This window comes from Panthera tigris, chromosome B4 (assembly GCF_018350195.1).
Source record: "Panthera tigris isolate Pti1 chromosome B4, P.tigris_Pti1_mat1.1, whole genome shotgun sequence".
Lineage (NCBI taxonomy): Eukaryota > Metazoa > Chordata > Mammalia > Carnivora > Felidae > Panthera > Panthera tigris.
This window is the reverse complement of record NC_056666.1, coordinates 75,923,052-75,938,781: the sequence shown is the minus strand read 5'-3', so window position 1 is coordinate 75,938,781 and position 15,730 is coordinate 75,923,052. Positions and strand designations below refer to the sequence as shown.

The following is a 15,730-nucleotide window of genomic DNA, read 5'->3' as shown; positions in this document are numbered from 1 at the left end:
CTCACACCTGTCCCATCCCTGCAGTTTGACTTCACCTCCTGCCAGGGTGTGATCTTCGTGCTGCTCATGACTCTTTTCTTCAGTGGACTCATCCTGGCCATCCTCCTGCCCTTCCAATACGTGAGTCCCCGGGTCTCCCAGTGGGGCCCCTGGGGAGGGAGGGAGAGCCCCACCTCGCCCAAGGGTGCCGTTTCCTCCCCACCTTCCAGGGAAGGCCCAGAGCCAAAGGCCCACAGCTTGTCATCCTGTCCAGCCCTCCTGGCACCTGCCCTGAGCTGGTTGGCAGTGTAAGCAAACAAACAAGGAGGCTTTTCTTGGCAGGCGTGGGCATCTGCTCACACCATGAGCCACATCCGGCTTCACCTTTCTCATCCTCCCCTCTAAGGGGGAGGTGAGGCCGAGGGAGAAGCCACAGCACATTTAAACCCTGGGCCGGGACCGGAGCGCAGGAGCTCCATGGCACCACCAAGCCCAGAAGGGCCCTGAAGAAGGACCTCCTGGGGCCCGTGGGGGATCTGCCAAGTCCAGGGGGCCAGAATCTGGCTGGCCAGGCAGGCAGGAGGTGGGGCAGTGGGGGTCTGAGCATACCCCCACCCCATTACGGTGTCCATGGGGCCAGCCAAATCTCAGCTGTCCAGCCTGCCCTGGGAAATGCAGCTTGGACAGCACAGGGCTCAGGGGTGACTGAGGCAGTCAGCGTGCTGCAGGTGGAGAAGGGGCAGACCGAGGGCATCACAGGAGGGGCTTGAGGTTTAATCCTGGGAACCCAGGGGATGAAGCTATTAGACTCCTGCTAAGGGCTCAGTGCTTGTACCCCCGCCCAGGACTCCTCTTAACCACCTTTGGTGCATGGTCCCCCCACTGCCCCTTTTCTGCCAGGCTAGAAGCGGCATTCCCCACTCCCCCTTCCCCCCACCCCATCCTGCCCAGCCCCAGTCCGCAGGGTATTGGCTCCAAGTCCAGGACATCAGGATTGGTTCTGGCATTTCCTTGGCAATTCCCAGGATCCTGTTGACGAAGGGAGGGGCCGGAGCTGGTCTGGGGGCCCTCTGTGTATCTAGGATGGGGGAGAGGCAGTTACAGGAAGTGGCTTCCAAACTTCAAAGAACCGTTTATTGATCCAGGTCAGGCTACTGGGATGCCTTTGTTTCCAAGAATCTTCTGGGGGAAGGCCCCGTGGAGGGAGGCATGGCTGAAACCTGCAGGGTTTCCACACCCAGCTGGGTGCCCCGGAGACCTAGGGGTGGCCAAGGTTGGGAAGGGGGACACTGCAAGCAATCGCATCATGAACGGCTGGCAGGAATTCCATAGGATCCCCCCATCCCCCCACCACACACACACAGACCTCTGAGCCCCTTACGCCTCCAGGCAAAGCTAGGGAATTCCCCTACAGAGGAACAGACAGACCCCACGCAGGACAGGGATGAGTGTGTCTGCGGGGAGGGGGAGGTAGCGGCCTGAGGCCAGACTCAGGCAGGGAGGACGGCAGGGGTTCAATAGGTTGAGTCTCCCTCGACCAGCCTGAGTCCGGGGCTGTGTATGGAGGGAACACCAAGTACATGTCAGCTGGGAACTCCCCTGCCAGTCCCTCCCTGATCACTGTTCTCCTGGGGCTCCCCAGACGCACCCTGAGCACACAGAGAATCAAGGATCCCTCTCTGTCCTGGGGTGTCTTCCGGACTGCTGGGGAGGGTTGGGGGTTGCTATGAGAGAGGGAACCCACCAGGGAGGTCTGTGCTACCTCCCCCGGTCTCTGGACTGAGCCCTCCTTTGCCGCCTGTCACCCTATACCCATTTTGTGTCTGTTCCACAGGTGCCCTGGCTCCACGCTGTGTATGCCGCTCTGGGAGCAGGCGTGTTTACGTTGGTGAGTGTGGCTCCCTGGGGGCCCCGCCTTCTCAGCCTCTGATCACCTCCCCAAGCCCCTCCACTATCCCCGTCTTCCTCATGGACCTCCTCCCTGACACCTTGTAAAGCTCCTGTGGGCAGGTCAAGGCTCAGTGCTGCTTTCAGGGAATGCTCTCTGGTTTCTGAGATACACCAGCTTATCTGGGCAGGGGAGGAAGAAGGTGGTAACAGGATTGGAGCTTTAGACAGAGCTGGGAAGAGGCACCCCTAGCTCCTGGGGAGGGCCAGTGCTGCTTGCAGGGGTGAGAGAATGAGGGTGCCCTGGCCACGGGGACTAAGCTAGTCATTGCTCTCCTAGGGAAAATCTGGGAAGGCTTCTTGGAGCAAGGGAGATCCCCAGTGGTCTTGGTTGTTGTCACCAAACTGAGAGTGTTGATGGTGATGATGATGACGGTATTTATTGAACGCCTCCCCCCACCAACAAGCTCTCCATGTGCATTTAACCCTCACCATGACTCTGTGAAATAGCTTCTGCTGTGATCAGGTTAAGATGAGGAACCCGAAGCTCAGAGCCTAAACGACTTGCCCGAGTTCACACAGCATCCTAGGAAGCAGGGGACCAGAGTCACAACCTGGATGGTCTGGCTGCAGAGCCCCGTTCTGGGTATGAGGCTACGTGGGGAGGAGCTCGGGACGGCCCCAGGGAGATGCCCAGGAGATAGGAGGTAGCCAGGGACAGACATCTGCCTGGAAGAGCCCAATACAGGCCCTTTGCTCAGGTGAGCACCTGAATGTGATGGTGCTCCGGGACCCGCCCAGGTGGGCAAGCTCATCTCAGTGACCTCTTCTCAGGGGGCACACAAGGTAAACACCAACACCAGCAGGAGGAGTGACCAGACCCTCCTGTCCCTCCTTGGAATGTTTTAGTGCTGAAGGCACTAAAAAGGGATCTAGTGAAACTCCAAGCCCTTCCTCTCGTAGATGAGAAAACTGGACCACAAAGAAGTTAAATGGTTTGTCCCGTTTCCTGGCAAGATGATGGCATATCAACTAAGTGTGGCCTTGGTCAAGGCTAGGCTGACCAGTTTCTCCCAGTTTACCCAGAACTTTGCCAGTGTGAACACTGAAAGTCCCACTGCTTGAGGGAACCCCTAAATCTCGGGCAAACCGGAAAGGTCACCATGCAGCACTAACTTCTCTTGGCTCCTGCACCAATACTCTCTTTCCTCCAGGCAGGACCTACTTAAAATAAGTTCCAATGAGGGGCACCTGGGTGGTTCAGTCAGTTGCACCATGGACTCTTGGTTTTGGTTTAGGCCATGATCTCGCGGTTTGTGGGTTTGAGCCCCGCGTCGGGCTCCGTGCTGACAGTGCAGAGTCTGCTTGGTATTCTCTCTCTCTCCCTCTGCCCCTCCCCCTGCTCTCTCTCTCTCTCTCTCTCAAAATAAATAAATAAACATTAAAAAGTTCTTTCAATGGAAAGGAAGGGGTGGGGAATAAGACCAAGAGGAAAGAGAAATGCAGGGTCACATGGGGGGAAGTGAACCCGGGAGGCTTCAGAGGACAGTGTTTGCCAGGGACAAATGGAAGAAGAGGGGTCAATGTGCAGGGCAGAGGGGGAGCACGGCGAGCATCAGTGGAGAGTAGGGGAGTTTACTTGGCTTCCTGTGGATCAGATCACAGCCAGTATGTCAGCTAAGCAGGAAGGCTGTACATACAAGGAAGGCTGGTGAATAGTAATCCCTTAAATTTGTTTAATAATCCCTTGTGTTGTTAGAATAGTAAAAATAATCCCAGCCATCTGTTCCACCCTTTACATTTTAGAAAACACTTTCACACCTATTACCTCATTGGATCTCCACCACAACCCAGGGAAGGAGGCAGCACTGATGTTATAAGACCTGCTTTCCCCATCCGAAGCCCTGGGTGTTAAGAGTTGGCAGATGTGGGATAGGACCCAGGTGTCCTGTGCCCAGCCTGGTGCCACTTCCAGCACCCCTGTGGTCCCCCTCAAAGAAGACAACTCCTATTAGCTTGGATTTGGGAAGAGGCTGGAAGTTCTTTCCAGCAAACCCCCTGTTCCACCCCCGCCCCGCCCCCATCAGTATTGGCCTTTCTACTGGACTATTCCCATTAGCATGGAAACAGGCTATAATTTCTTCTATCTGGAAACACACACACACACACACACACACACACACCACTCTTGACCCACATCCCTTTGCAGCACCCCCATTTAGAGCAAAAATCCTTATAAGGGAATCTACACTGATGATAAGCTTCCCCCAAAAGTAATGCATTCTTATGAAACCTTTGTAAGCTAAAATGGTATAAGCGAAGAAGCAACTAATGTCTATGAACAAATTTTTGAGTATCCCAGCCCCCCTCCAAAATAGCCTCTCTTAGGTTTTTCTGCTACCTTAGGACATATCTTGCTGACATGATGCACAAAATAAATAGAGATAAAACACAGATGCTCACAGACACCGCTCAAAACTGTGGCGGCTTGATGCCCAGATGCTGGGTGTAGTTCCCAGGGAAGGAGCTCGGGGGTGCCACTCGTTGTCTGGGGTGCATGCTGCCTCTATCATTGGGTGTGCCGCCTCTATATAACAGCTCACTGCAAAGCAAATACTGGATGCTACCCACCCCCCCGCCATTTTTTTTGTAAAAGTGAAAATCCTCTTTGGATTTCTTTTGGCTAGCGAAATCAGGTACTACCAGGTCTTTGGTAAAAATGAAACAATGTAACTCAAACTTTCAGAAAGCAAGGGATACCTGTATTTCCAATTTGTCTCCTCCTTTCTCTCCTCCCAATCCTTCTCGAATTCTCTCAACCCTGTTAATGCTCTCAGCAGGATCAGCAGTGGTCATTTCTCAGCCCTCATCTTGCCAGACCCTCAGCCTGTTTGATACAGTTGCTCATTCCTCCACCCAGAAGCACCTTCTTCCCTGGGCATCTTGGCCACCAGCTGTCCTGTCTTTCTCCTGTCCCCCTGCTCACACTGAGGGCCATAGGGCCAACTCCTCTCTTTCTACGCTCACTCTCTACAGGATCTTTCAAGTCAGGATCCTCTCAAGACTTTGAATACCATCATTTATGCTGATGGCCCTACAGTTGATCTCCAGCCCAGAATTCCAGATTCGAATTTCCTATTGTCCGCTCAGTATCCGCATTTGGAAACCTAATAGGCACCCCAAACCTGATATGTCTGAAACTGAGCGCCTGCTCTCGCTGAACCCCTGCTTCTCCCACAGCCTTTTCTCCATCTCTGTAAATGGCAACTCTGTCCTTCCAGTCATTCAAGTCAAACGCCCTGCTGACATCCTCCACTCCTCCGCTCTCCTCACACCCCACTTCTGGCCCTATAGCAAATTCTATCGGCCCCACCTTCTAGGCAGAATTTGACCACTTGTCTCCACCTTCATGGCTACTCCCTGGTCCCCCTCTTGAATTGCCACCGTGGCCTCCCACTGGCGTGGCCCCCACAGTGTGTGCTCAGTGCAGCAGCTCGGGTTGATCCTGTTAAGTGTGAATGAGGTCACATGTTTCCTGTGCTGGGCCTCCAGGGATGACTTCCTGGGCCTGCAGATCCCCCCTGACCTCACCTCCTCCCATGCCCCCCACCGCCCGCTCTGGTGCAGCCATGTGCAACTCCTTGCTGCCCCTGAGCACGGCAGGCTCACTCCCAGCCCGGGGCCTCTCCACCTGCAGATGCCTCCATCTGTCCCCTCGGATCCACTCACAGCTCCCTGTGTCCCCTCCTTCAAGTGTTCGCTTGATTTACAATCCTGTGTGACTGAGCACACACGCACGCACACACTGCCTACTCCTCCTCCCTGCTTTATTTCTCGCCACAGCACTGTTCATCCTTTTTTTCTGATTTGTTTGTTGATTGTCTCCCTCCAGCAGAATGTAAGTTCCTTGAGGGCAGGGGTTTTTGTCTACTTGTTACTTCACTGCATCCCCAGTGCCTGGCACCCCTTTGATGTTTATGGAACGAATAGGTGCCTGAGAGGCATGTCTGAGGGGCCAGGACTGGCAGAGATGCTGGTCAGAGCAGGGAAAGAAAGCCTCAGTTGCTCGGTGAGTCACAGGGGAGGAGGAACCACAGTGCCTAATTAGCTGTTAATGTCTCATTAGGGCTCCTCCTCCAGATTATGTAAACAATGGCCAGGAGCACGTGGTCTGAATCCCCAGCTCCACCTCCTGACCTTGTTCACCTGGGCCAAAGGAGGGAAGACATGCACAGGTTCCCTGGGGCCCCTGGGGTAGGGGAGAGCCGAGGAGGGCCCTGGATTCACTGCCCTCCCTCCTCTGAGTTTTAGGTGGACAGAGGCCATCAGAGGCCCAGCCCCACAAGAACAGTCTCCGGGCCTTTCCATGAACCCCAACTCAGAAGGCCATTGACCTCAATCTGACCCTGCTTCCTGCATCAGTTCTGTCCTGTGGAAGCTGTGGTCCCCTAGCTCCAACCCATCCCCAGCACCCAGCACGCCCAGTCTCTTCATCTGTCCATCCCGGCATCTCCCACCCTAGCCTGTGGAGAATTCTCAGCACCACGAGGGGCCCTCCCAGCGACACACTCAGAGCATCCCTGCCCAGCTGCCACAAGGAGGGTGGGTGAGAAAGGGGAGAAGCCTCAGAGGAGACCCCAGACCTCCAGCGAGGACCCACCCAATGCTCCCAGCCTGGGCCTTGGAAGGGCTGTTAGAATTCAAATGGTTTTTCTCTCCTAGATACCTTAGCCCCTCTCTGACAGTCTCTACCATCTGTGAGGGCAGGGCCACTGAGCTGGACTAGGCCGAGATCAGGGGTGGGGAGCCCAGGCTTCTTAGGGCCGAGGTCCAGCCTTGAGGAAGAGGCCCCTCCTAGGCCTCACCCATCCAGCCTTGGTGCATTCTCAAGAGGCTTTGGGTTTTCTGCCTCACCCCTATCTCATACCCCTCACTGGGCACCAGACCCAAATGCCAGTAGAAGTGGGTGAGTCAGCCCGCAGGTACCTCAGGGCTTATCCTCCTGACCCCACTAGTGCCCTCTCCTTCGGTGCTTTTTTTATAGTGGCTCATGGAAAGTCAGGCGGGGGAGTATGAGGGCTTGGCTGGGTGAGATGATGGGGCAAAGTGGAGGGGCTGGGACAGAGCAGGAGGGTTGGGGCAGGGAGAGAGAGCGGGTTGGGCCAAGGGCTTGGCCAGCAGGTTTCCCGCTGTGGCTGAGCCTCAGTACTTGTGTGGCTCTACCTCAGAGCTAGTCCTTCTTTGGGGAAGCTAGGATCTCCCAGCCGCCTAAACCGGGAAGCCAAGCCAGGAGACTTAGGAAAGAAACTAAGCATGGGACTTTGGAAATTAGGCGACAAGCCCAATACAAACAGAACTGTCCCCTGCCTGGCCTGGATGGATTGGAGACCTGAGAAAACGTCACAGTCTGTGTGTTTTAATGTTTATTTGTTTTTGAGAGACTAAGCATGAGCGGGTGAGGGGCAGAGAGAGAGGGAGACACAGAATCCGAAGCAGGCTGCAGGCTCCAAGCTGTCAGCACGCTCCGAGCTGTCAGCACAGAGTCCAACGCAGGGCTCGAACTCACGAACTGTGAGATCATGACCTGAGCCGAAGTCAGACGCTTAACCGAATGAGCCACCCAGGGGCCCCTCACAGTCTCTGTGTTTTAAGGAAGATTAGCCAGAAGCTGTGTGGGTAGGCCAGAGCCTGAGAGACCAGTTAAAAGACCACTGCAGGCAGAGTGCCAGAGTTGGGGACAGGGTGGCAGGAAGAACAGGTATGTTGGTCAGTACTGGATGCTTCAGGGCCTGATGGTGTTTGGATGAGTGAAGCTGAGGTAGGAAGATGCTTTGTAGGTGTTGGCCCTGCCCATGGGGAAGATACATACAGCCCTCTGTCCTCAGTCCCTGCAAGAAAGGAGGGTTGAGGTGAGTCCTTAGTGCTGACAGGGACCTATTTGTGCTGAGGCCCTGAGACAGCATGCTCCCCACCCCACACGCACCCTCGTAAACCACACACACACACACACACACAGTGTTAGCTGCCAAGCTGGATGAAAGCCCCATTTTCCTGACTCTCAGTCCAGCTATTCTTTCGACTCTATCTCCTTGTCCCATTTCACAGGTAGGAAAATAGAGGCCAGAGATTTCCTGCTGCTTGACTCCCTCCACAGCAGAAGAACCCAGGGAGGCTTTCTCAACCTTTGAGATCAGGCTTTCAGCAGTTACTTCCATCCAACCCCAGCAGAGAATCTGTGTCCCTGATGTTCCCCTGATTGGCCTAGGCCAGCCGCACAGCATCTGGAGGATTCTGGAAAGAGACTCCTGTTTGCCCCTGCCCCTGCTTTTTTACTCAGGGCTGTGATATATGCCCTACCTTCTTCACAATTAGAGAAACACTTTGAAAAGCAAAAATGGCTACCCAAACCCAAGGCAGGGGTATCATTTTATTTTAGGCTTACCTTTATTTCATTCAGAGCTCAGAGGCTCTTTCACCTCAGTTTTTTACGTGAGCCTGAAAGATCTAGTGAGAACCTTCTCTGTTCTGCTAACCACCACTAAAACAGCCCTGACACCTCACCTGCGGCCTCATCTGAACCCTCCGAAGTTGAGCGCTCTCCTCTGAGGGCAGCAGCGGGGAGCGTGGATTGACGGGTAATTGCTCCTTCAGGGGGAAAGTGCACTAGGTGTCCCCCTCCCAGGACCTACCTCGGTTTCACTTCCTGAGGCAGTCCTCCTCAGGAACCCATGCCCTGCCCAAACCAAGCCCTTCAAACCAATACCTTAACCTGGAGACAGTGAAAGGAGTCCTCCTCCCAGCTCCACCCCCCCACCACCAGGGGTGGGGGACGAGGGAGGGGCGGTTCAGAGTCCCTGTAAGGAGCTGGGCAGAGGAGTGTCTAACTGGCATGCTGGGGCAGGGAGGGCAGGAGTCACTGCTCTCAGATGCAGAGCAGAACCAGGAAGAGGTGCTATGAGAAGGGCCAGGGGAGCCCTCCAGGTGGCCACATGCACCCCACCCAAATGACTTTCAAGATCTAGCTCATCCTCTTACCACTGTGACCTTGGGCAGGTTACTTGACTCCTCTGTGCCTCACCTGCTTCGTCTTTAAAATGGGCCTAATATGAACTATTCCACAAAGTCGTGGTCGTAATTAAATAATACATGAAAGGAAAAAAGAAAACAGCCTGGCACTTGGAACTTGATAGTTTCTCAACTACCATGGTAACTTTTACCCTTATCGTAAATGTTAACCTTGTAACTCAGAGCACCAAATTTTGGAGCAGAGTACTTGGGTTCAAATCCATGCTCTGCCGTATTCTAGCTGTGTGAACTGATAAAATCGTATAACCTCCCTGTGCTTCCGTTTCCTCATCTCTAAAATGCAGGTAATGATAGTACCCAACATGTAGGTTATTGAAAGTGAATTAACATATGCAAAGCACTTAACAAAGTGACTGGTGCATCATTAGTAACCGATGATATTACCTGTTAGTGATAGTCAGTTGCAAGATTTGAACCCAGGTCTGTGTGACTCCCCAATCTATGTTCTTTTTTTTTAATATTTATTTATTTTTTTTTTTAATTTTTTTTTTTCAACGATTTTTATTTACTTTTGGGACAGAGAGAGACAGAGCATAAACGGGGGAGGGGCAGAGAGAGAGGGAGACACAGAATCGGAAACAGGCTCCAGGCTCCGAGCCATCAGCCCAGAGCCTGACGCGGGGCTCGAACTCACGGACCGCGAGATCGTGACCTGGCTGAAGTCGGACGCTTAACCGACTGCGCCACCCAGGCGCCCCATTAATATTTATTTATTTTTGAGAGAGAGAGAGAGAGAGAGAGGGAGGGAGAATGAGTGGGGGGGGGGGGAGCAGAGAGAGAGGGAGACACAGAATCTGAAGCAGGCTCCAGGCTCTGAGCTGTCAGCACAGAGCCCGACGCGGGGCTCGAACCCACGAACCATGAGATCATGACCTGAGCCAAAGTTGGATGTTTAACCAACTGAGCCACCCAGGTGCCCCTCCCCAGTCCATGTTCTTAAGCACCGTATTACATTCATGCCCTACCTCAGAGGACCACACATGGGCTCTTCCACATACTTCCATACACTGCTCCCCTTTTATCCTGGGGTAGGCCATCCGGCTCACACACCTGCCAGACCCTGTTCCTTCAGTGGCTGCCTAGAGGTGCTCCCGAAGATGTAAGATTTAAACTTTTGACACTCAGGTCAGTGAAGACAAGAGAAATAACTTCTGTTGGTACCAGGCCACAAATGGACCCAGGTCTCCACTCAGTGCCTCTCCTCCGCTCCCCTACTCCCTCACCCTGTCCTGCATCCCAGCCTTTAAAGGCACAGGGCTTGAGGCTGGCATCCTCTTCCTGCAGAATCCTCGAAGTCCAGGCTCACCCTTTAGCCCAGAAAGTGGTGGCAGGGCCAGATGGGTCCAGTGCTCCCTGTAGCCCCCCAGGAAGCCTCAGCTAGCCTTGAGCTCTGTGCTTCTCTTTCCACCTCTTCCAGCCTTCTACACACACACACACACACACACACACACACACACACACACCCCGGATCCCAGAGCAGTGTCACATGCTGGAAGGAGAACAGGATTTGAGGTCAGAAGATCTGAGCTGTCCTCTTGGCTGTGTGAGGTGGGCAAGTCCCTCACACTCTTTGTGCCCCAGATTCCTCAGAAGGTTCAGCAACTTTTTTGTATGTTACTGTAATCTTTCTTTTAAAAATTTCTTATTAGGGGCGCCTGGGTGGCTCAGTAGTTTGAGCATCCGACTCCTGATTTCGGCTCAGGTCATGATCCCAGGATTGTGGGATCGAGCCCTGTGTCGGGCTCCCATGCTGAGCAGGGAGCCTGCTTGAAACTCTCTCTCTCCTTCTGCCCCTCTTCCCCTGCTCATGCTTTCTCTTTCCCTAAAAATAGAAAATGAAATAAAAATAAAACTTTTTAATTAAATAAAATATGAAGACATTTGTTCACATATTTCAGTTTTTAAAATCTTACAGTATGTAGATAAAGCAAATGCTATTTGCATGTCCTTCGCTGCCTTGCCCAGTGGTAAGTGCTGCGATCAGTTGTCTCCTTCTGGACCTTTCTACATGCATTTTATAGGTATTTGCTATATAGGCTTGTATGATATATAGTTTTGTGAGTTTTTGGGTTGTTGTTATTACAGAAAGGGGATCGTATGAGGCAGATTTTTGTGCATCTTGTTCTTTTCTAATAATAGCGTATATCAGAGATGTTTCTGCCTTGGTGCTGCTGCCCGTAGTTTATTTAACCATTCCCTAGTTGAGAGTTTAGGGTTTCCAGTATTTCACTGTTAGAACCGGCGCTGCTGTAAATGGCCTTGGGCGTGCTGTTTTGCACACTCATGCTGGCATTTCTGTAGGATGGACATGGTCCACGAGCTATTTTTTTTATGCTGACTCAACACATTGTAAGGCCAGCGTTTTGCATCTGGTGCCTGTTTGTTGCTGACTCTGAGCTGGCCTCTCCATGGCGTGGCTCCCCCAGCCTCACCTCTGGGAGGACAAGAGACATAAGCCCAGGTCCTGGACACAGCAGGGTCAGGCCAAGTGTGTGGCCAGGGGGCCCAGCCAACAGGGTGAGCCAGGAAAGTTTGCCTTTGGCTCTTCTGCCCTCTGTGCATGCCCCCTCCCCCGGCAAGCCCACTCTGCCTGCTTCTCTATCAGAATAGGAGACAGATGGTCACTACCTTGCCCAGCGTCCCAGAGCTAGTGATGAGCGGAGTTGAGGCTGCAATCCAGGTCAGGCGGACTTCCAAGCCCGTGCCCATAATCACCCCCGTCTCTCCACCTTTGGGGGGTCATGGCTTGATGTCCCCCGGCACGGAAGAAAAATGACCATCAGCAAGCCACTCACTGGCTCTGAGACTCCTTTCCTTGTATGTAAAATAGTGATAGTAATTCCCACCTCCCAGGGCATATTGGGCGACAGAAATGAGATAAAGGATTAGTGTGTGAAAGGGCAACTCAGATGTAAATTAATAGCCTCCTAGACCCACTCCTGCCTCTTGCCCCTAACCCATGCTCCTCCTCCCACATGCTCCTCCTCTTGTGTTCAGCTGGCCACCAACTCTAGGAAGTACCCATGTCCTTTCAGATGTCAGCAGTCAAACCAGCTGAGATCTTAGCTGCCAGATGTTAACTATAACCAAGATATCCACTCCCAACCAAAACATTAGTTAACGATGCTTACCAACACCCAAGATTATCGGGCTACTTGCCCCTGTAATGAATGCAAGCTCATAATGTAATCTCTGATAATTTGCTTTCATTAGACTGTCAATTCTCTGAAGGCAAGCTCCTTGGAACATAGTAGGTGCTCAATAAATATTGGTGGGACTAAATGAGGGAAAGCCTGCAGCTGACTCGCAGGCATGAAGTTGCAGCGACAGGTGCAATGGTATTGGAATCTGGGGCAGGCTATCCCAGAGAGCACCACGTAGATAAGCATCCGTGGCTATAGGCCAAGGGCAGGGGCGGAAATCACTTCATTCCTCTTCCTTCCAAGAGCAAAGCCTGCTGGCTGCTGTAGGAGGCCTCCTGGGTGGGTGCTCCTTGGAGGAGCCACCCCCAGACCTGGTTGGGTCTGAGCCTTCTAGGTTGAGAGAGTCAATTTCATTAGCTCACCCAGGGGTGACCAGGCTCTGAGAAATCAACCAAGCAAGCCACTGATTGATAAGCCAGATCAGCAATTTATTAACTTATGCTGGCAGCATGACTGCTAAGCAGCCTGTAGCATTCAAGTCGGTCCCTCTCCTTGCGCATTCTCTCTTTAGAGGGCAAATTTACGTGAGAATCCGAATCCTATTCAGAAGGAGCCGAGTAGAACGAGGTGACAGGATGCGAAAGAACAATAAGCGTTGAGGCCGCATACATCTACTTACCCTCAAAACCATGCCATAGTGTGGTCATTATTACTGTCCCACTTGGTAGAGGAGGACACTGAGGTCAAGTGGGTGATGGTTACTGAGGGGTGGAACCGGCACTCAAACCCCAGCGGTCCGACTCCAGTCCTGCGTTCTCATGCACCGTTCCCTCAACGCTGCTGAGCTCAGGGAGCCTGACGTGCCTGGCACAACCCCCCTCAGCCCTGGCTGTGGCTCTCCGCGTTCCTTCTGTCAAGGCTGCGTAGCGTCCCCTAGTAACATTTCCGCCTCCTGGATGAGCTGTTGGAGACACCTGGCTCTCAGCAGCAGCATACACGTGTTCTCAAGGGGGCACCCCTCCTTCTGCATGTAACAACTATAAAGCCACATTAATAGCTCATGTCCATTAAGTTCGTACCACGTGTCAGGCACCGTGCCAGCCACTTGGTGTGCATTATCTTATTCTCACGGCCTCAGGAGGCAAGCACACTCATCTCCCTTTTACAGACCTGGGCTCAGGGAGGCTGCCTTGCCCAGGGTCCCAGAGCTAGTGAGGAGCAGAGTTGAGGCTGCAGTCCAGGTCGGTCAGACTTCCAAGCCCGTGCTCATAATCACCCCCCCCTTCCCACCTTTGAGGGGGTCATGCCTTGATGTCCCCCCATGCTGGAGCTGTTCCATATTGGAGCCTCTGGCCCTTGAGCTCTAGTCCCTTTCTCTCTGTCCCTTTGCCCCACTGCTTCTGCCACACCGAATTCCTCACTTTTCATACCATGGCCCGTGCCTCCCCATGCCTTCTCTGTGTAGCAAACTCCTACTCATCCTTTGAGGCCCAGGCAAAATGTCACCTCTCCTGGGCTACCTTCCTCCTGCTCAAGCAGCCCTAATAATGGAATTTACCAAGGTTTCTTTTTTTTTTTTTTTAATGTTTATGAATTTAGTTAGAGAGTAAGGGGGGGTGCAGAGAGAGAGAGAGAGAGAGCATCCCTGTACTGACAGCACAGAGATGGATGCGGGGCTCGATCCCACAAGCCATGAGATTATGACCTGTGCTGAAATCAAGAGTCTGACGCTCAACTGACTGAGCCACCCCAGGTGGCCTCTGAGTTTTGCTGCAAGCGTCTGGAAGTGTTCCCCCCTAAGCGGTGAGCCCGGAAGGCAGACATGGTGTCTCTGCCAGCAAATCGCTTGCACCAACTCTTGCCCTACACGTATTTATTGCCTAATGAACGTTCCAGAGGACCCAAGGAACACAGGTCTTCCACACACAAGTTACGGAAGAGCCGGGCACAGCCCGGTTAACAAGAATGTGAATGCATTTTAAGAATCCCAATCCCGGGTCGACCAGTGACTCATAACCTTTGGGTCGCTAGTGGAACTTTTTGGCTTCATTCTCCCAGAAAACTACACCATGCCTGGGAAGTGTCATATGCCATTTCTTGCAGCTGTTCTGCTTCCTATTCTTGGACCCCAGAGAATAGCTAAGTGGGAGGAGTAGGATTCAGTGTCGACAGTAGGAAGGTCTGGTAAGGGGGCAGCAGGGTGGCAGAGAGGAGCTGCCTCTAAGGGAATAACTGTTCCTGGTCCATGAGGCCAAGAAGGTGCCCTGGGGAGAAAGTGTTTCCTGGCAGAAAACACATTAACCCCTGGTGCTGCCCATGAACAGTGGAACAGAATGGCTAAGCGTGGGGGGCCCTGGTGCCGGCCTGCTCAGGTTCAAATCCTCACTTTGCTACTTCCCAGCTGTGTAACCTCAGGCGAGAACTTAATATCTTTGGGCCTCGATTTCCTCTGGGAATAATCCCTACTCGAGGAATGTTATTAGGACTAAGTGGGCTAATTTCTGCAAAACACAGAAGTACCTGTTTTCTCCTCACTGTTACATGAAGCATTCACTCATCTTCTAAGGGCAGGGCTCTGAGGCAATGGTGAGAAGAGTAGGCCTCAGCTTGAAGGTCCCCTCCTCCAGGAAGCCTTCCCAAGCTCACTGTCAAACTCACATGGGTCGGGTTCCTTATTACCGGCCACCCCCCTGTGGCACTTCGCATTTCTCTTTGGTTACACTCATACTAAGAACTAGTTCCCCTCTAGACTCTAAGCTCTATGAGGTCGGGGATCTTGTCTGTCTTGTTCTTTACTATTTCCCCGTGCTTGGCACATAGTAGGTGCTTGGGAAACAGGTGTTAATTAGAGATGGAAGGTGTTGGGAAAGTTCCAGATTCGGGCTGTTCCAGGAGGGTCACTGAGTGGCCAAACCGTATATGATGGTAACAAAATCGGAGAGGGCCTGGGTGGGGACACTGGGCCCCCTTGGTCAGTGTCAGAGTGATGGACTTTCTGACTTCTCTCTTTTCCCCCTTCCCTCAGTTCCTGGCATTTGACACCCAGTTGCTGATGGGTAACCGACGCCACTCACTGAGCCCTGAGGAGTATATTTTTGGAGCCCTCAACATTTACCTAGACATCATCTACATCTTCACCTTCTTCCTGCAGCTTTTTGGCACCAACCGGGAATGAGGAGCCCTTCCTTCCTTCCTTCCTTCAAAGAATGTCCCCTTGCTGGTCCTCTGACCTTCCCTGTGCTCCTGCAAGCCCAGATATAAAACTAGCTGCCAGCCCATCCTGTGGCCTCCCCTCAGCCCGACACTCACACCCTCACCCTCTGCAGCTTGTACCCAACCACCAGGGGCCCTGTGGAACTGAGGTCACACCATCCCCTGTGCTGCCCCTTCCCCCCAGTTACATCTCCCAAAGTGGACAGTCAAGGCTGGAGGCTCCCCTGGGTTTGAGGACCCACAGAACAAGTGGGAGGAGCCCGACAGGATTCCAGATGTGGGAAAGGGACCCCAGGAAGCCTGGCTGAGGCCTGCACCCCACCAGAGTTCCTCCTAAGACTGCCACAGCTGTGTGACCTTGGGGCACACTGTCCTGTGTCCAATCCACTCCTCCCTTCTTTCCTTCCAGATCAGGCACTGAC

At 53.0% G+C, this 15,730-nt stretch overlaps 1 protein-coding gene across 2 annotated transcripts in view; it reads left to right on the top strand.

The window, feature by feature from the left end:
• The window catches only part of FAIM2 (Fas apoptotic inhibitory molecule 2), a 30,580-nt gene extending 15,207 nt beyond the window's left edge, over nt 1-15,373 (top strand). For both annotated transcript variants that reach the window (XM_007072992.3, XM_007072993.3), the window contains 3 exons: nt 25-120; nt 1,814-1,867; nt 15,121-15,373. In XM_007072992.3, coding sequence (XP_007073054.1) covers nt 25-120; nt 1,814-1,867; nt 15,121-15,270 — 300 coding nt within the window. In that variant the 3' untranslated portion in view covers nt 15,271-15,373. The remainder of the gene's footprint in view (nt 1-24; nt 121-1,813; nt 1,868-15,120) is intronic.
• Nucleotides 15,374-15,730: the final 357 nt, after the last annotated feature.